The sequence below is a fragment of the Delphinus delphis genome, chromosome 7 (assembly GCF_949987515.2).
Source record: "Delphinus delphis chromosome 7, mDelDel1.2, whole genome shotgun sequence".
Lineage (NCBI taxonomy): Eukaryota > Metazoa > Chordata > Mammalia > Artiodactyla > Delphinidae > Delphinus > Delphinus delphis.
The window spans coordinates 7511536-7532503 of NC_082689.1; the positions used below are offsets into that span (position 1 = coordinate 7511536).

Below are 20968 nucleotides of genomic sequence, written 5' to 3' on the forward strand. Positions count from 1 at the left end.
TGGGAGAAAATGGCTGCCCCACATTGAGTCACTCTTATGGGAAGAGCCACCTGCACAGCCAACGTGCAGTACTTCAGCCCCAGTTTCAAAATCCCAGATAGGGAATCCAACTGACCTAGTCTAGCCAGAGGTCCATCCATGGTCCAATCAACCATGAACAGGCAGGGGTGCAACCCAGCACAGCCAGGGCTGCCAGGGACCCACCCCAGAGAGGGTAAGGTGGGAGGAGAAAACAGGGCCTACAGTTCTCAGTACTAACATGGAATCTAGTAAACCCCTTATGCAGCCTTTGTACAAAACTACCACACATCTGGCCTTGGAGCCATTCGCTTTGAGACAGGTGTAATGGAATTAGTAAGGACTACAAAAAAAGAGGGGAGGATATTAAGTCCTCGCTGTCTTCCTCCAAAGGAGAATGAGGTGGTGAGTGCCTGGAATAGGATTCTAGATGCCTACAGTTATGGACATGGAACTGCTAACTCTGGTCCATCCTTATGACTTCTTCTACATGTCTGTACACGTACATAAACCATAAATGCAAACAATTATATTTTATTTTTTAAATTAATTTATTTATCTTAATGATTACTTCTTTTTTAAAGTATTTATTTATTTATTTTTGGCTTCGTTGTTGCGTGCAACCCTTCTCTAGTTGCAGAGAGCGGAGGCTACTCTTTGTTGTGGTGCACGGGCTTCTCATTGTGGTGGCTTCTCTTGTTGCAAAGCCACAGACTCTAGGCATGTGGGCTTCAGTAGTTGTGGCTCGTGGGTTTTAGAGCGCAGGTTCAGTAGTTGTGGTGCACGGGCTTAGTTGCTCCACGGTATGTGGGATCTTCCCGGACCAGGGCTCGAACCTGTGTCCCCTGCACCGACAGGTGGATTCTTAACCACCGCGCCACCAGGGAAGCCCTAAACAATTATATTTTATATACAGTTTGGAAATCTGCTTTTTTCCCTGCTTTTTACATTGTCAACATGTGTTCTCTGGTCATCAAACACTGTGCTATTGAATACATCATCATTTTTAATGGTTCCATATATGCCATCTTCTAAAATGCCCCTTGTGTGCATATATTATTTTCATAATTGGAAGAGAAATGGTTTAAAAGAAAGATTGATTTCCTTGTATGTTGGGGGAAAGTAGCTTTTATTTAGATATAACTCACTTCAGTTGAGTTAATCCAAAGAAAAAGAAAGGGAATACAAACTCACCAAGCACCTACTAAGTGCCAGGTCATGAGGACACCTGTGATGATGGTGGAGCTGTTGACTATGGTGCCTCGTGGCACATGACCTGGATCTAGCCAATCACAGTACCCTGGATGCAATGACTGGTCCAGGAGGTGGGCATGTATCCCTATTAGGGCCAATCAGAAGCCTTCTCCTGAGACTGGTAGGGACTCTGGGATAAAGAAGCCCTCTATCCCCTGGGACAATGTAGCCTGGAGCTGCCAGCAGCCATCTTGTCGTATGCCAGGGACAACACCTTATTTGGAAAGAAAAGATGAGGTGGACACAGAAAAAACACATTCAAGATACGGCAAGAGGAAGACCCTGGATTACTTGTGACTAAAACACTTCCACTTCTTCATCTCCCAGGTATGTAAGCCAATAGCTGTTTGTTCTTTTCTTATTTAAATTAGCTAGCATTCTCTTTCTCTCACTTCCATTCAAGAGTTCTAACTGGTGGAGGCATAGAAAGAGAACTTGGTTCTCGAAACAGTCCTGAGCAAAAGCTATTAACAGCCCTATTTTTTTTTTTTTTTTTTTTTTTTTTTTTGCGGTACACGGACCTCTCACTGCTGTGGCCTCTCCCGTTGCAGAGCACAGGCTCCGGACACGCAGGCCCAGTGGCCACGGCTCACGGGCCCAGCCGCTCCACAGCATGTCGGATCTTCCCGGACCGGGGCACGAACCCGTGTCCCCTGCATCGGCAGGCAGACTCTCAACCACTGCGCCACCAGGGAAGCCCAACAGCCCTATTTTAAGGACAGAAAAACTGAAGCTGAGAAGTAAAATAACTTGTTCCAGTTATGCAGCTCTGTGTGGAAGATGGAGGTTGGGCTATAAGCCTCTTTTTGTTACACAAACACAGCATCGGCCCACTAGTGGCTTACAACATGTGCAGAAACCAGCAGAGTGAAATACTAAGAGCAGGAGGTTAGACTGTGGAGTATTAATGGCAAATGCATCTATACGTCCAAATCCTGTACCTCTGGGTACAACTCCTAGAGCTGGGAGCACAGTGGGGCTCTGAACTGACAAAAGACTGAATGTGAATGTCACTGAAGGCCTGTAGGCAGGTTGAGGACCCACAACAAAACCCTTTGGAGATGTCTAAGCCTCTGCTGTCCACCGTCTGGGCGAAATGGCCAAGCCAGCAGCTAACCAAAAGCTAACTGAGCATCTTGGACGCAGAGAGGGGCACATTTGGGTGGCTCCTGGGTGAAACCGGGGGAGGGACTGTGTCTTAGCTCAGTTGCTGACTTGCACAGACTTTCTAAGCACCCTCAATTTCTGTTCTCCAGCGGTCACAACTTTGCCGTAGAAGTTCTTTCCCCAACCTTGCCTCCAAAGCTTCGCCAAGGCATGATCCTTTACGTTCTACACTCCAGGGGTACCCAGATTGGAAAGAGCCAATGCCCAGCATGATGTATGAACGATACAAAGGAACCAAATGAGAGGCGAGGGAGACAGAGAGGCAGCTGGGAAGTTGAATGTGGTGAATGATGGGGGGAGGCTGTAACCCAGGCCCAGCCCTGAGCTGGGACCTGATTTCAGGCAAGTGTTGACCCTTTTGGTCTTCTAGCTCCTTAGCCTTGAAATGAGAAGTCTGGTACCAGATTATCTTGAGGGCTGTGTCCAGCACAGGTTTTCGTGATCCATCTCCATATGTGCCAGTTTAGGAAAGGAAGAGATGGGAGATTCTGGAGTTGATCTGTGGGCAGTGAGAGGCAAGGCCAGCTGGGGAAGGGACTCATGGCTGCTAGGTCAGCTGCAGAGACCCCCAGCAAGTGCATCCAAAGGCCCTATCTAGCCTGGAAAGATGACCAGTATTCGGCTAAAGTTCTCACTCTCAGAAACCAGGATGCCTGCACTCCACTCTTTCTGGAATAACCAAGGTTAAACCCCAGGAGACAAGAACAGTCCTCTCTTCTCTCAACTCCCAAGGGCCCCCAAAGAGACACGACTGAAAATGAGACCACAGCAGCTGGGCTAATGTCCAAGCCTTTAGCCTGGATGGTGTCGCTAAAGTTATTCTAATAACAGGTCACTGACATATCTAAAAACCTTTCTGCAAGACTCAAACACACAAAACATGGAATTCCCTTCCTTGTTGAGCTGCATCCTTGCCATGGAAGAAACCTAATGGCCTTGAGATTTATTCCCCAAAATAAAAATGGCTGAGCTTTTCATCCATTGGGGGATCAGGTGACTCCATGTGCTTTTCCAGGAAGATATCTGTACGAACACAATTTCAGGGTTTCAAAGACCAAAAAAACCCATCCTCGGACCTGTTTGGAGGGGAAGGTCCATGGGCACAGAGTAAGACCCTTTGTATAATTTCTTTTTTCTTTCTTTCTTTCTTTTTTTTACTATTTTTAAATGCTTGTTATAAAATTAACAGTTTAAATATATATTTTTAAGTATAAAATTATAAAACCACCAACACTTTGCACCCACAAACATCCACAATGAATATTTTGGTGAACATCCCTCCAGATTTCTCAGTACTTATCATTTTACCCAAATGAGGTTATCCTACCCACACTGACTTTCAATCTGCTTGCTCAGCATTTTTTCATGCCAGCACTGCGGTTCACTAGATCCTTAAATTTATTTTAAAAAGCAGAACTGTAGGTTAAATATCCAAGCAGCACTCAAGAGAGGCCAAAGCCATTTGCACTCCAGGGAATGGTAAATCTGCGAGTCCTCTCAGGGCCACCCCCCTCCTCCAGGGGCTCAGGGCCAGCAGGACGCAGGTACCTCACGGAAGCTGAGTTTGCCATCAAAGTCCTCGTCCACCTCCTTGATCATGCTCTTCAGGCCCAGGTGGGTCTGGGGGGCCCCTAGCTTCTCCATCATCAGCTTCAGCTCCATCAGGTCAATGAAGCCATCCCTTCCGGCATCATACCTGTAGGTCAAAGGCAGGGCGCTGGTGAAGGATGGCCATGGCCAGGACCAAAGGACACTTGTTAATCTACCAAATGTGTAATGCTTTTGGCCTTATTTACTGAAAAATGACTCAAAAGACTCCTGCCTTGCAGTGCCCACCAGGGTCACTGCATTGCAAGGGTCCCCTCTCTCTCTTCCAACACCTCTGGGGCTCTGTGGGATATGACTCAAAGTGGGTCCTGTACTGCAGGAGTGTTTTCATGTCTTTCAACTCCTTAATTAGGCCATAAGTTTCTTGAGGATGAAAAACATGCTCGTCTACCTTGATTTTTCCCAGTTTGGGTCAACGAACATCAACTGAACCTCCAGACGCTAGACGATAGAATAGCTGCTGCAGGGCGCCCCACGCACCCACTCTATTACGTAGAGCAACTGACAGTTCTGGAAGCCTCCCCTTGGTCACCGGCCCCTGGGTCTCTGCCGCCCCCAGTTCCACCAACCCCTCCGCTCGTCCTCTGGTCTCCTGTCTCTGGAAACTGCTTCCCGCCCTGGTGCTGGGCTGTGAGTCAGGCCTGGCCCCAGCACTGCGGTTTCACGCTTTGCCCTCCAGCTCACAATCTAGTCTCCAGGTCTGACCGGTCACACCTGTGTGTCACAGATGAGCGGGGTGGTGGCTCTGCCCTCCTGGCCAAGTTTGGACACAGAGCCAGCACCTCTGCTGGCTGTCCCCCCACCCCGGAGCCACCTGCAGGAAACGATCCCAGCCTCCCCATGGCAGGGGTCCTGGCCCTGCCCTCTACTCCCGAATGCCTGGTCAGTCCCGTGGAGCCCTCTTCAGCCTTCTGTCCTTCTGCCCCGGTCACTCCACCACCCCCGCCCTTCTCTATACACTCGGGCTATTGTGGAGTTTCCTCACAGACTCGCTGGCTCTTCTCCTGTCAAGTCCATCCCCTTTTCTGCTCCCCAGAGATCACTTGCTGCTCAGGTATGAACATCATGCTTTAAGAAACAAATCCGTTCATAATAGCCCGAAGGCAGAAACAACCCGAGTGTCCACTGACAGATGAACAGATAAACAAAATGAAATCTATCCATACAGTGGGATATGATATATTTACACAATAGAATATTATTCGCCATTTAAAAAATGAAATTCTAATACATGCTACAACGTGGATGAACATGTCAACATTATGCTAAGGTTGAAATAGGCCAGACACAAAAGGACAAACGCTGCCTAATTCCACTTATATGAGGTATCTAGAGTTCATAGAGACAGAAGGTAGTTACCAGGGACCAGGGGAAGCGGGGGGTGGAGGGGGTTATTATTTCACGGGTTCGAGTTTCAGTTTGGGATGAGGAAAAGGTCTTGGAGACGGGCGGTGGCGAGGGCTACACAAAAATGTGAACGTACACTGATCTCAACACTTACACGGTTAAGACGGTAAAATGTAAAAATCAAATACATGAACAAACAAACAAAACAGGCTTCCTCACTGTCTATCCCCCCCAGCCCCAGCTCCACAAAAGAAACCACCATTGTTAGGAACCACCGTACCAGCCGCCAAGAAATGTAGCCTGTGGGCAGCCAGAAATCTAACCCTGTGGGCTGGTGGTATTTTGAAGCCCATGTGGTCATGCTGGAGATGAGGCCCAGTACTTCCCAGTGTGCCCTGCTCCAGCCACAGTGGCCGACTCATGCCATTCCTCCCACCCAGAACGTACCTCCACCCACCCTCCTCGGTGGCCTTTTCTGTCCCCTGGAGCTGGGGAACCGCCCCTTCTCCCTCTCATCGCTGGCAGCACCAGTCTGCCCTCTGCCTCAGCAGAGGCCACCTCCTTCAAGCAGGTCTGCGCTCCCGCTGGGCTCCCACTCCCTCCCTGCCTGGAAGGATCACGCTGGGAGATGAGATGCTAAAGGACACAGACAATACCCCTGGAGTCCTGTTGGTGAGCTCTGAGGACGCTGAAGGACAAGACAGGTGCTCCAGTGTGGTTTCCAGGAAGCGGGCAGAGTGTATGAATCACAGATGGACCAGCCCAGGCTCTAGTATCATCAAGGGATGGTACTTAAAGGAATGATTGCCAGGGGCCCCCTAAAAGTGATTAGAGGATTGGCCTCATTTACTTGGTTTTTAACTTCTTTTTACAGGTTTTTTTGGTTTTTTTTGTTTTTGGCCGTGCCGCACAGCATGAGGGATCTTAGTTCCCCGACCAGGGATCGAACCCATGCCCCCTGCAGTAGAAGTGTGGACCGTCAGACAAGTCCCCACTTCTTTTTAAAGTAACAGCTTTATTGAGATATAATTTAAATACCATAAAATTCACTCTTTTAAAATTGCACAACTCAGTGATTTTTAGCATATTTGCAAGGTTGTGCAGCCATCATCGCTATCTAACTCCTCAACATGTTCATCACCCCGAAAAGAAATCCATGCCCTGTAGCAGTCGTTCCTCATGCCCCTCTCCCCGGCCCATAGCAACTACCAGTTTGCTTTCTGTCTCTATGGTTTTGCCTACTCTGGACACTTGATATAAACGGCATCATACGATATGCGACCTCCTGTGTCTGGCTTCTTTCACTCAGCATAATGTTTTCAAAGTTCACCCAGCTTGTAGCACATGTCAATCAGTACTTTATTCCTCTTATTCATTGCTGAATAATATTCTATTGTATAAATATACCATATTTTGTTTATCCATTCACCTGCTGATAGATGTTTGTGTTGTTTCCACTTACGGCTGTGATGAATAATGCTGCTATGAATACTCAGATGCAAGTTTTTATGTGGACATTTGTTTTCATTCCCCTTGGGCATATAACCAAGAGTGGAATTGCTAGGTCATATGCTCATTGGCTTTTGAAACAGGGTTGTCAAGCTGGTCCAACAGAAAACTGTGATGACTGACCTATTATCTCTACCGAATCAGCAAGCCCCCTCTATTAGGCTTCTGGGGGAACGACAGGCAGGAGTAGAGGCCCATACAATTCAGTGGCTTGCCTGTTAGGTGTCGGGCCACCTAGGAAGAGTGCTGACTATCAGATTTGCTGGTGACACAAAGCTGTGACAGAATCTAGTCCCAAAGGATCTCAGCAAGCTGGTGACGGCCAGGACTGGGCTCTGTGTGTGGGCATGACGGAGACGGGTATTCGCCAAGCACAAGGAAGACCTTTCTAGCAAAAACAGCTAACACAAGACCTGAGGTGAGAAGAGCTCTTACAAACAGGCCGGAGGGACGTCTCTGTTACAGGGAGTCCTAGTCAAAGTAAACAGGCTTCTTTAGTGTGGAACTTTCCAGAGCCTTCCATATGGTCACGTGTCCGAAACTTACCGGAGGGAAACAGCACCCAGACTCATCAGACCACACAATCCTCTGTGTTCAGGGATTTTCCACTGGAGGAGGCACGTCTAAGCAATCGAGTGTTCCAAGGAAAACACTTTGGGAAGCGCTCCTCAGGCAATTCTACCTCAGGAAGGCAGCCCGTCGTTAAACGGCCCCTATGTTCCCCTCCAGGCCGAGATTGTGAATGAATGTCCTCTGCCTGCTGCTCAGTGCACAGCGCATGCTCCTGCGAAGTCTGCAGAGGAGACTGAAGCCACGAAGGGGGATGAATTTAAGATGTGGATCTTTCGAGGAAACGCAGAGGTTCGGGGTCTGAACGCAGAGAAGAAAGGAAGGAAAGTGAAGGGAGGACAAGAACAGCTGAAAAGCTCAGGGGTAAAGAGAGGGGAGGGGGCCCCAGGAACAGGAGGTGAATTGGGGCAAGATAAGGAAAGGTCAGGGAACAAGGCAGGAATTCGTCCTCACCCAGCAGGGGCAGGAACACAGCTAGCTCAGCCTCCGCAGCACAACCGGCAGTCGAGATGGGGCCATGGCAAAGAGGGGCTCGGAGACCTTATCCCTGGCATTTCTCTGGGGTTCTAACTGAGAAGAGTCAAGAAGGGTTGGAAAACCTCTTTTAGGCCCTCAAGCCGGAAACATTCTCCAGGCCTAAGAAAGAGGACAAATATGTGAGAAAGGGCCTTGGCAAAGTCTGGGTGACAGGTTAAAGGAATTCCAATTTCTTTCAATAGGCAGGAAATTTTGGTTTGACCACTTTGGTGAGTAATGTGCCTGGGAGCAAAAGCACACCACCTCGGTGGGCAAATCCCAGACAGAAGAAAGGGTCGGGGGACTTCCATGGTGGCACAGCGGTTAAGAATCCGCCTGCCAACGCAGGGGACACGGGTTTGAGCCCTGGTCCAGGAAGATCCCACATGCCGTGGAGCAACTAAGCCCGTGCACCCCAACTACTGAGCCTGCGCTCTAGAGCCTGCGAGCCACAACTACTGAGCCCACGAGCCACAACTACTGAAGCCCGTGTGCCTAGAGCTCATGCTCCGCAACAAGAGAAGCCACCGCAATAAGGCCACGCACTGCAACCAAGAGTAGCCCCTGGGCTTCCCTGGTGGCGCAGTGGTTAAGAATCCGCCTGCCGATGCAGGGGACATGGGTTCGAGCCCTGGTCCGGGAAGATCCCACGTGCCGCGGAGCAGCTAAGCCCGTGTGCCACAGCTGCTGAGTCTGCGCTTTAGAGCCCACGAGCCACAACTGCTGAGTCTGTGTGCCGCAACTGCTCAGGCCCGTGCACCTAGAGCCCGTGCTCCGCAACAGGAGAGGCACCGCAATGAGAAGCCTGCGCACGGCAAGGAAGAGTAGCCCCTGCTTGCCCCAACTAGAGAAAATCCACGCGCAGCAGCAAAGACCCAACACAGCCAATCAATCAATCAATCAATCAATTTGTTAAAAAAAAAAAAGAGTAGCCCCCGCTCTCCTCAACTAGAGAAAGCCCGCTCGCAGCAACGAAGACCCAACGCAGCCAAAAATAAATAAATAAATTTTAAAAAGAAAAAAAAGAAAGAAAGGGCCAGGCATCCTGCCGGGAGCACCAGTTTGGCACAGGAATAAAGCCAGTGTGTGGACTGAGAGGGGATGTCTCCAAGGCAAGAGGGGCAGGAAAGAAAGGGGTCACTCAGCCACTGCCTCGACTCCCAGGGACTCAGCAAAGACTGCGTCCCTTTGTTCCTGCCCGAAGCACCAGCCAAGCCCATAGTTAAGTCCTGGGAGGACCATAAATTGACCACATTAGTGGTGTCCTCGCCCCTCCCCACGGAACTGGGATTTGTAATCCAGAAGTGCATCTTTCCCTCTTTAAAGTGACCATCTCCGAGGGTTGGTCCACAGCCACTTCCTTCAGGGCCTGCATATGCCAGACAGGCAGGAAAAACCTCCCAGGTCCCCCTCATCAACTTACTGTTTCATCTGCTCCTCTCAAAGCATCCGACTACCATATGCGTTCCGCGCACACGATGGGATTCAAAGCCCCTAATAACTACAACTAGCCTGCTTTGCAGTTCACAGCACATCGTCTCATACACTAACCCTTTCATCTTTATGACAGTCCTATGAAGAATTCATAATGGCCGCCTGTTTACTGTTTATTGAGTGCTCACTAAGTGCCCGGCGCTGTGCTGAAGCACCTGAGTTAGTTCAGCAGTGCTGTGAGGTGGTCACGAGTCACCCCATGTGACAGGTCGTGAAAGCTGAGGGGTGCAGTGAAGCCAATTGCTGTGGATCAGAACTAACCTGGGGCTTTCAGGCGGGTGCCTGGCTTCACGTGGGAACAGGCGAGGCAGGAATGACCATGAACTAAGCTTATACCATGTGCCCCTTAACTCAGTGGGGAGCCAGGGGATGGATAGAGTGCACACACTATGTCCCAACAAACAGACCGCTAGTCAACTGTGCGATTCACACATTTTACAATTTATATCTGATGACTTTGGCAGAAGTAATAGGAGTCACGTTGCTGAGTCCCATACGTGTGTAGATTCTGATTCTGGTCTCGGAGTGCGGTATCGCCAGCTGCCCACATACGCAAAATTATTCATTTTTGCCCGAGAGAATACCGATGTCTCACAAACATTTGAAGAAACAGTCTCACCAACACAGCCCTTCAAATAGATTTGATCGGTTTAACCCTCCAACACTCCTTTAAGGAATGTCACACTGTCAGGCTGACGAAGAAACCAAGCCCACCTAGGTCAACCAACCAACCGAAGGTCACTAGGCCCAGCGAGGTTAGCCCCGGTTATCGCCACTTGATGCCCACAGCCCACGGCCCGACCGCAGGGCTGGGCAACACCGCCACCAGATGTAGGTTTGATAGCAGGTCAGTCCTTACAGGATGCCAACGTGGCCCCTCCAGTGACAGTTGACAGAGACAAGCCAGCCAAAGCTAAGGCAGAGAGGCGTCCTGGGGAAGCAAGGTGTTAAATGGATAAAGGCCCTTCTGAAAGCTGTGGGACAACTTCAGCAATGCATTCCACCGTGGGTGCGCTTGAAGGAAGCCGGAGGTGAGGACCCCTCGCAGAGGCCCCCAAGGCTGGACTGGGCGCAAAGCACTCACCCTCAACCTGCTCAGAGCCCCTCTCCTCAAGTAACTGCTGTGTGAGGACCCCCTGAGACAAGGCCATCTGCAAACAGGTGACCTTACGCCAAACTTCCGGGCCCGTGGGAGAGATGAATGCAGGCGGATTTGTTTTCCTCATTCTGGAAACCTGCTTTGCTTCCAGTCCCTCCACGAAAATTCCATCACATTCCTTGCAGTTGGGAATCCAGCCCCATGGAAAGGGAGCAACACCTCGAAGAACCTGCCCAGGTCGGGCCCACCTGCACTGCGCAGCTGGCAGAGACACCCACACCCAGGGGAGTCGGGGAGGGAGCCCCAGACCTAGGCTCATCTGGGGCTCTCCTTCTCCCTACAAAGCCGGCCTAAGCTGCATCACTCTCCCCCTGTTTCAAACCATCAAAATATTTCCTCTCCCCGCCTCCCAGTACTTTATATCTTTCAAATGCTTGCAGGCTCACTGGGGCTCCCTTAAGCCCCTGGCTCCTCCCTCTCCCAACATCTTAGCTCCCTGTACCAGTTTTTTTCTATAATTTAAATTTTAACCAAGATTTTTCTTATTAAAGGCAGTTCAGGATATTAAAAAAACAAAAAACAAGAAACCGCACTCATAACTCCGAGACCCCGCATCCTTGTTTGTTTCCTGGGGCTTCTTTCTAGCCCTCCTCTGAATTGGTGAGCTTTTTCCATGTTTTTGCTTTAAAATGTCCTCATTCCCTTCATCCTCCTAATCTCCAGGATCTGTTAGGGGGAGATTCCAGTTCCATCGGCACTGCACGTGGCCCCGCAGACACAGGCCTGGGTGCAAAGCCAGCCCTGCCATTCATTTGGGAGAGACGGGCTGCCGAGCCCACTGCAGGCTGACTCTAACTGAGCTGCCTGTGCCTTGCAGAGCTGTAGACGGGCCAACAGGAGATAACACGCCAGCACCGGCCCCCGGCACCCAGTAAGCAAGCAATGGGAGGGAGCTATATTTAAAAGTAGGACCTGTCTGCAGCTGTGAAGAGGAAGCAGACAACTTCCAGGGCTGCTGCTCTGATGAGCTGCCCACACCCACTGGCCTCAAACAGCCTCTACCATCTTTAGCATTCTGGGGGAAACCCGAATCCACAGGCTGCTGCGACCCCTTCGGCTGAATTTCCAGGAAGCCCTTGATGAGTGACTCTCATCGCCCCGCCTGTCCTGTATGAGAGCATCACATCTGTCCTCCAAGGGCTCAAGTGAAAAGGCTTCCCAACTCAACTGATTGGGGTCATCACTGGTCAGGGGAATGGGGTGGATTGAGGCAGGATGGGCTGAGATCCCTGAACACTGGGCCCACCACCCTGAGTGTCTATGACCTGGGAAAGCCCGTGGCCTGGCCAGAGGGGCCCAGGTGACCCTAAATCCTCACCCGACCGAAGGCCTGCCAGTAAGGAGACAGCAGCAAGGGCTCAGGGGCTGGTTTCCAATGTCCGCCCCGTGCTGGTCCGTGAATGGCTTGCTCTCTCAGCTCCACTGTGCAGAGCCCCTGGGTTTTCTTGGTTTTCACCTGCCCAGAATAATCCTGCTATCAAGGAAGAAAGAAGCAGGGCAGGCTTTGTCTGCCTGAAACTCAGCCATCAGAAACTCCCCAGGGATCCCCAGGGGGTACGGGGGTTCTCAGGAGGATTGCCCCAGAAAATGCCTTACTCTTAGTGCTGGGGGGAACCGCCTGCACCCCAGAGACCCAGAACATGGGAACACACCGGCTTGTCTCCAGAAAGGTCTTGTCTGGGAAACATGCACTGCCCTTTCAGACAGGCTGGCTCTGGCAGCCACTCAAAGTGTGGTCCCCGGACCAGCAGCATCACGGTCATCCAGGATTATTCGAAAGGCAGAATTTCAGGTCCCCTCCCAGACCTGCTGAATCAGAACCTGCATTTTCACAAGATGCCCTGTGTGGCCCAGGCTCTTTCAAGTAGGAGAAGGGCACTGTGCCAGACTGTCCCCAGAGCAGGCAGCCCTTCCTGGGGCTTTCCTGCTTCTCCCGTGGGTGACCCTGGCTGTGCCCATCCAGATGAGCCTCAGGGCCCCCGAGCCCATAGGACTGCCGTTCCTCCGCGCTTCGCTGCCTGCCCCTTCTCTGAGGTCCTGGTTTCCCCTCTTTTGTGTAGGTCCCCCTTAGCTGTCCAATTATCTGCCCTTTCTTTCCTCTCTCTCTCCCTCCCTCTCTCCCTCCCTTTCTCCCATTCTTTCTCCCTCTCTCCCCTCCTCCCTCCCTCCCTCCCTTCCTTCTGATTTGCTGCAGACTGAGAAACCACATCTCCAAGTGTGTTACAACTACATGCAAAGTAAAAGAAAGCAGGGTGCGAGGAAGGGGGACCCTGAGGAATTAAGTACAAAAGCTTTTGAGCCCAGAGTCTGATTTCCAATCAGGCTGCTCCCAGCCGCCTTTGTGGGATGAACGCCTGGCTCTTCGAGTCACCTGGCTCACATCTACCTGGGGCCTCTCCAGAGCAGAAGAAAAGCACAAAGACCAGTCCCAGCGGGGAGGCAGATGTACAGACAGTTGAGCTGTGATAAGGCCGGAGCATGGGCAGAGCTGGCTCTAACAGGAGTGAGTGTGCAGAGCCGTGGGAGGGAGCCCCTGTCACCAGTGCAGTCCAGAGGTGCCGGGATGTCCCAGAAGGGGGGAGGGGGCCAGCTCCCACAAGGCATTCTGGGAGAGCTGTGTCTTCTTACGGGTAAGAGGGGCAACCCTCAAAGAGTGTGAAGCAGAGGGCTTCCCTGGTGGCGCAGTGGTTGAGAGTCTGCCTGCCGATGCAGGGGACACGGGTTCGTGCCCCAGTCCGGGAAGATCCCACATGCCGCGGAGCGGCTGGGCCCGCGAGCCATGGCCGCTGAGCCTGCGCGTCCGGAGCCTGTGCTCCGCAACGGGAGAGGCCACAACAGTGAGAGGCCCACGTACCGCAAAAACAAAAACAAAAACAAACAAACAAACAAAAAGAGTGTGAAGCAGAGAAGTGACATCAGATGGCTGTCTCAGAAAGACCCCTCGGCTTGATGTGCAGGATGGATTTAGGGGGGCAGTAGCGGGGGAGAGTGGAGTGAGCAGTGGGGAGCATGCAGCAGTCCTCACTGTGGAGAGATGCAGGGAGAGAGAAGGTGAGCTGGGAGTGGCCCTGGGGGCAGGTGAGCGCCAGCTTCACCTGTCCTGTGCACAGCCAGTGCTGCGGGGACTCACTCCTGGGAAATATCCTTCTTTTTCTGGTAAGAGGCCAACATCTTTACAGGCTGCAGGAGACCAGTTGGGTCTCCCCAACCACAACCTCCAATAGTTCTGTACATGGCGTCTGGAAGTTCATAAAGAAAGGGAAGGCGGCAGGGCAGAGCTGAGGGGCCATCCCCACCCCTACAGAGCACCCACTGTGTGCTCAGGGCCCCGCAAGACAGCAGAGGGGATGCAGAGTCAGGCAGCTGCTACCCAGGCTTTTGAGACGAGCAGGGAAATCCTCTTTGTCCCAAATGCCTGCAGTGGGAGTGCACTGCACCTGCCAGGGACTCCCACGCGGATTCAGAAGGAGAGAGAGCAGACGGTGCACCAAGCTCCCCCAGCCTCGCGCTCTCAGACTGGCTGCCGTAGCCCAGTAGTGGAAAAGACCTCAGATCGGGAGGTTTCAGCTCCACGCAAACTCTCCCACTGATGCCAGCAACCCACTGTGGAAACAAAGCAAGCCAGGCCCCGTGACCGCCCTCCAAAGGAACGTGCCAGTGGCAACCAGTTACTAGGCCGGGAGTGCTAAGGGCTTCAGCCACACTGAGGGCACAGATGCCAAGAGCCCACGAGTGACCAGGTAGAGAGGGACAAGCCTTGGAAAGCTTCTGCCCTGGCAAATGCAGCAGGGAACAATTCGGTCTACTGGAGCCTTGCTGGGCTCCTCCTGAGGAAGGTGGAGGGCAGCAGGGGCTGGCAGTGAGCTCCTGGGGTCAGACTGCCCTGGTTCAAGGCCCCGGTGACATCCTGTGCTGTGTGTCCTTGGGCGATTTACTCTCTGGGCTTTGTCCAGGTGCTGCCAAGATGACAGGAAGATAGATAAACTCTCAGCTTATCCTTAAGCGCATGGGTAAGGGTTCACTTTTTTAGTTTTGGCTCATTAAGAGAAGGACCCTAATCCTGGGGTCTCCCCTTGGTCCTTTTGAAGTCGGGGCACCTTTGCTGGGTTTGGATAAGTACAGGCGGCTGGGGACTCACTTGGGAACAGGGGATGGAGCAAGTGGATCTGGGAATTTAGAGTTACCGGCTATCCATCCAGGAAGGAGGGGGAGAAGGGCATCCCAGGGGACGCCCGCCCTGAGCACACCCTGATGGAGGCGATGGGGAGGCCATAGGGCTCTTGTGATCAGGGGTGTCGAAATGAGCAAGGGTGGTTCTTTGCTGTGGTAATGGGGTGTCTCCCCTTGGCTCCCAACACCTCCTATAAAAGGCCTGATGGGCTGGGAAACTGGGCCAGAGGTGCCTCTGGAAATCTAGTTTGCCTGGGAATCCCCAGGAGCCCTGTGGATCTCGGGGGACGGGTGCCCCCAAACAACCCGGGGTTTCCACCCCCAGACCCAGTCAGGCCTGGTGCAGCCCCGGTAGTGACCCACTCTCCCTCGACTCCCAAGCCCAGGAGCCAGGGAGGGAAATGGCCAGGGGGAGGCCCTGAGGGAGGGGGAGGTCAGGGCCTACAGGCCCAGTGGAAGTGGACTGTCGGGGGGACTCAGCCGTCCCTCCACATAGAAAGGAAAAGCACCTGGGCTGCCAGCCTCTGGGTCTTCAGAGCCTCCGCCCACAGCTTCCCTGCCGGTGGCCCCTTTCCAGTGTCCTTCCTCTGGGCTGGTACCACCTTAAATCCAGCAGCCCTGCTAGGGGCCTGGACCTGCAGCTCCCTCAGTGGAAAGAACCTGGGGCTGGAACTGGAGTGACCTAATTAAGGCTGTGACTGCACACCAAGTGGTCACGCGATCTTGGGGACAACCTGAGAAGGTGGTCACTTTCCTTTTTCCGCATCTCACTTACAGGCATGTGCCCTGTGTCACGCGGTTGGTGGCACTGCCGGAGGGGACTGCACAACCCCACCGAAGGCTCCTATTCCTGACAGCCCTGGGAGCTGGGAAGCTCCACTGGGGCCGTAATTAGGGACTCAGGGCAGCTCCAGAAGCAAAGCTCAGGCCCCTCTACAGAGGTCAAGGATCCCCTGCCCTGCCTGTGGCCCTGGGTCCAGCTCTGGGGACTGAAGGAAGAAAGAAGTCAGCCACACTCAACCTTAAAGAGCGGACCCTGCTTTCCCAGGACAAACACCTGGGAGGAGGGGGAGGGGAACCTCCTAAGAATCAACAATAATGGACAGACTGGAAATTGGGGGTTATGGGAGAGAGACTGTGGAGCGCCAACAGCCCAGCGAGAATGGGGTCGGGCTGGGGCAGCCAGCGAGAGAGAAGAATGCAGTAGCCAGCTGTGACCGGCCTTGAGGGTCAGCGTGAAGAGTCTGAACTTCGTCCCACGGTCCCCATCAGTAAAATGAGGGATGATGAAAGCACCATCTCACAGTGCTTACGATGTGTAAATGCCAAGAACGGTGCCTGCACACAGTAGGTGCTCTATACGCAGTGGCTCTTAGCAGTGGCTGTGCTCAATAAAGTTGGCCCTTGTAGGAAAGGGTGGGGGGAGTATGAACCATTTAGGGAGGGGACAGAGACCCTGTCACTGAGGCCAAGATGGACAGAGCTACACAGGATCAGGGGCCAGCACCTCTCCAAGGCTGAGACAGAGCTCACCATGTCCCTGAGGGCGCAGAGCTGAGCCTGTCAGCAGCCAGATCTTGTTGGTAGAGGGTTGATGGCCAGGGACCATGGTCCCAGGCACAGTGTTCAGTGAGAATTGCCAGGTGGGGCTGGGGGGCCCCGGGAGTTGCCTAATCCCAAGGCTAGGATCAACTACAGCCCTGGGGTCCCTTGCCATTCTGACCAGGAAGGGGCAGCAGGGCCGGCCTTAGGCATGTGACAGTTTATAAGTCCTGAACGACATCCTTCTACTTCCTGCAAACCTGATCTGAGCTGGCAGAGTGCTAAGGACATAGTGTCAGCCAGAGGCAGCCTTGTGTGGAGACAGACCACGCAGTCCTCGCCTCCAAAATCAAAGAATTTACCTTCATTCAGCAACACGGGGGGCAGCTAGGCGGAGACTGAAAGAAAATAAAACCAGGCCTGGACACCCCCCAACACACACACCTACCCACCCACGACTTGTGCAAAGGCCTCCACACTGAGAGAAGGGCCATTAGCAGCAGAACATCAGGCAGGCACTGAAAGGAACGAGAGCCATCAGTGCAGGTGACGTGCACCAAAGATGGCGCTGGCCACATGCACTCCCGCCTCTCCACCTGGAGACCCTTCTAAAAGGAGAGGAAATCAGAGGCACTTGACTTATGATGATAAAGGGAATAAGGGAGTTTGGAAGGGGGGCTAGGGAGAAGGGGGAGGGTCCAAAGACTTGAGATGAAGGACACCTGCTTTAGCCACGGGGCTCAAGGAGGCAGACATCCAAGGCCAAGGTCTCTGTGCAACCAAGTTAGTTTTCGTTTTCCTTTACATCTGGAGGGCTTTTGTTCTTTGTTTTTTGTTTTTGGCCTCACCACGCAGCTTGTGGGATCTTAGTTCCCAGACCAAGGATCAAACCCGTGCCCTCTGCAGTGGAAGCACAGAGTCCTAACCACTGGACCGCCAGGGAAGTCCCTAAGCCCTTCCTGACCACAGCCCGGCTCAAACACACCTTGGACCAACTCTCAGAGGAAGTAACACCAAGGCAGCCCTTCCAGGGTGCAGAGTGTCACCCAGGGATCCCAGCTGCAGGGCACCAGCTGCCCGGCCCTCTTAGGTGGCAGGAGAAGCAGATACATATGTTCCTCCTACTTAAGCAATAATCTTCCAGAAGCAACTCTGGGGTCCTAGAGCTCTGGGATCCCTCTGCCATCCACTTTTGCTTCTGCCTCTTCTTCCGCTGGGGGCTCCAGGTCTGCCCCAGCCAGTGAAACCACAGGCCACTGACAGGGAGAAAGGCCGAGAAGTGAGGAAAGGGGTGAGCAAGACCACCGACGACTCACAGGGCTCAGGATTCAGAAGATTCCAAAGCAGTTGCCTGGAACAGGGGCCGGCAAACTATAGCCTGCGGGCAGATTCTGCTCACCAGGTCTTATCCGGACACAGACACGCCAGTTAGTTTAGGTCCCTTGACGTATCGTCTGCAGCTACTTTCGGTCACAGCGGCAGAGTTGAGCAGTGGCAACAGAGAACCTAGGGCCCACAGGGCCAAAATAGATTTACTACCTGGCCCTTTACGGACCAAGCTGGCCCAACCCTGGCCCAGAAGGAACTTTGACCGTCGTACAGCCTGACCCCCAGCCTTCCAAGAGCCTCCCAACCCTTCCTTGCTGCAAAACTCTCACTCCACGAAGACAGACCACACCTTCCAATGGAACTCCAGAGAAAGGGGCTTACCACCTTTGAGACCATTCTTTTTATTTTTCAACAACTCCAACCATGAGAAAGTTCTTTCTTCTCTACGCTGAACCAAGGCCGTGGCTTCCTTTCACTGAACCCTCATTACCCACCTTCTGCCCCCTGAGGTCGAGCAGATCCCCACCAGACTTCAAACTCTCAGCCCCCATCCTCTGGCTCCAGGAGCCTCGGCCCCAAGGCCTTTGATCCTTCGAGGGCCTGAACCCCTTCCCAGTCCTGGCTGGCTGCTCCTCCCTGGCTTTGTCCAGAAAGACCACGACCCCCTGCCCTGAATGCAGCATCTTCACGGTGTCTGCTAGGCTACCCGGGGTTTCTTATACATGGGTGGTGGATGGCTTTTCCAGGATTTGCATCCTTCCCTGTCAAGCAGCATCATGTTAAATCCAGCCCATTGTTCAGAGTCCATAGAGCTTCTCGAGGGCAGAAACCCCTCCAGATCAATCTGTATAATACCAGCACCTGGCATGTGCTTCACCGAATGAATGAAAAAACTGATGAATGAACAGCTCACAGACAGCAGGTGAGAAAGAGGCTCATCCTTCTCATCATCATGGAATCCCAGGAGCAGACATTAGCGAATGTGCACACCGCGCTGGCCACGGGAGCCCAGGGGCGGGAGCCCCGGGAAAGGGGTCACAGAAGGTCCGTGAGGCCTCGGAACCAAAGAAGGATTCAGTGCGGGACTTGGGTCTGCGTCTTGGCAGGCCACTGGGCACAGGTAGAGTTTCATCCTGCAGGATGGCACAGTCCACGCTCCAACAACTCAGATATCCCTGTATGTAGGCCTTCCAAGGACCATCTAGCATTTAGGACCAGGGGAGCCCTTCAATCACCAACACTGAAGGGACACAGAAGCAGGGGGAGGCTGCAGAGTGTGAGCCTGCAGGAGTGCACCTGATACACAGATATTCATGAAGCAGGAAGCTAATAATAGCAAGCTGTGTAAAACCTAGCGTGTGTGCTGGGATCCTACACGGAGTATCTCTTTCCCCAAGTCACGGACAGGCCTGGCGGCCACTAGCTCCAGAGCCTGAGACCTGATTCATTCGATACATCCTTAGAGATCACTGGTTCAGCCACGCCGTGAAACCACACACGATGTAGCCCGTGTCCACCAAGCCCCCCAAAGTCAACGGAAGATGGTATTTCTATTTACTAGTTAGTCTGGGGGGTGGGGAGGTATCACAGGGCTAAGAGTATAAATCAAGTTAGAGTCCCCTGGACCTTAACGCTTTGAAACTAGGCACTTAACTAATTTTGCAAGAGAGAAAGGACTTTTTTTTTTTTTTTGCGTTATGTAAGATTTTAATAAGTCACTCAAATTCTCACAAAATGTGATGCTCTGTAATAAGGAGGGTGGAGGAGGCTTCCCAGAGAAAGGAGGTAAGGAGCAAGGAATGAGGAGAAAGGAAACTCTCTGCCAAGATAAAACTGCCAGAAACAGTGGCACCTGCTTCCAGCCACCCCGACATCACACTCTGGGCAAAGAAAACCAGTGCTTAAACCTCTCTAAGAAATAGTTCCCAGTTACAGCGTCTTTCTGCTGGAGACCAAGGCCCCAAACAGAAGCCGGCCTGGGTTCTGGCTGACTGCCCGCCAGGAATTCAGACAAGCCCTGGGTTCTCCTGCCCCACCTTCAAGCAGAACAGTCAAAGGTGCAAACTCCAGTGCAGGTGAGGGAATTTCAACTCTAAGGTGGGTCACCGTGCACTAAAGACACAATCAGGAGAGTCAGAAGCCCCCGCCTTTCTCTAAGGGGGAAAAAAAATCACTGAACTAACTTCCAGTTACTTCCATCCACCTTTCCCTGTGTATAAGGCAATTCACTCAAAAGATACAGATACAGATCCACCTCCCCAGTAAACCTCCTTAACGGGGCTCCCTTCACCCCTTTGGCAAATTCCCAGCCCTCCAAGTCCACACCCCTTCCTCCCTCCCTCAGAGAAAAGTCTAGGGAGGAGAAAAAGAAACTGGGGGTGGGGGAGATGAGAAATGAAGAGTTCCAGGGCAGCCCTGCCTTTTCGGGGTTCAGCAGTGATGGGGAGTCAAGTCCTGGCAGGGCATCCATGATGTCATCATTTCCGATTCTGATAAAAAGACAACTTTCCCACAGCCAAAGGCTCCTCTCCCCACCCTCTCTCTGGGGCATTGAAACACAAGCTTTTACTATGCTGCAAGAACATCACAACTGCATTTTAAGATGCTGTATTTGGGTCCACCCTTAAGTGGCTGCCCTCATTACCTCCCTTTGAAAGGGGCCTCTGGATAAGCCCAAGGTAATTAAAATTTCCTGTCTAACCTTCACCGCTCCACCAGCTCGTATTACAGCCCTGGACACACACGGTAGAGTCAGTTTCTCTGGGGCCTTCTCACTCTTCGTTTAAAATCAGGCCACTATTCTCTTGGCCCAGCCTATCCAGTAACACTCTTGGAAACGGAGAGGGAACTTTCTCTGGTGACGCCTCTGGCTTCCCACACTCATTAGAAAATTCTCTCTCTTCTACAACACACCAGGCTCATTTGTAGTAGGTCCCAACAATACAAAGGCAAATAAATGACCCCCCCGCTCCAAGAAGCTGATGTGTTCACAGGCTGGAAAGGATCCAGGGTTTTTTAAACCTTGAAAATGTAAGAGATCCCTAAGTGAAATACTTTTAAATAGGAAAATCAAACTGCAAAGATCAAAGCACGTTTTGCAGTGTCTGCATAAATCTATATAGCCCCGGGCAAAAAGAACAGGCGTACTTTGTTCTGGTCAAGTCAGGTTCTGAGTGAACTCTAAGGCGACATCAGAATCTGGATCTAGAAACAGATTAAAAGTGAAATTCTTGCTGAAAGTAAGTGCACTCCTGGCACAAGCTGGGGGCTTTCTATTGGTATTGT

The 20968-nt window shown here is 52.2% G+C and overlaps 1 protein-coding gene across 1 annotated transcript in view; it reads right to left on the minus strand.

Moving 5' to 3' along the window:
* The window catches only part of EFHD1 (EF-hand domain family member D1), a 39306-nt gene that overhangs the window by 12538 nt on the left and 5800 nt on the right, over positions 1–20968 (minus strand). Inside the window, exon 2 of the mRNA XM_060015476.1 lies at positions 3988–4135. Within this exon, the coding sequence (XP_059871459.1) occupies positions 3988–4135 (148 nt within the window). The remainder of the gene's footprint in view (positions 1–3987; positions 4136–20968) is intronic.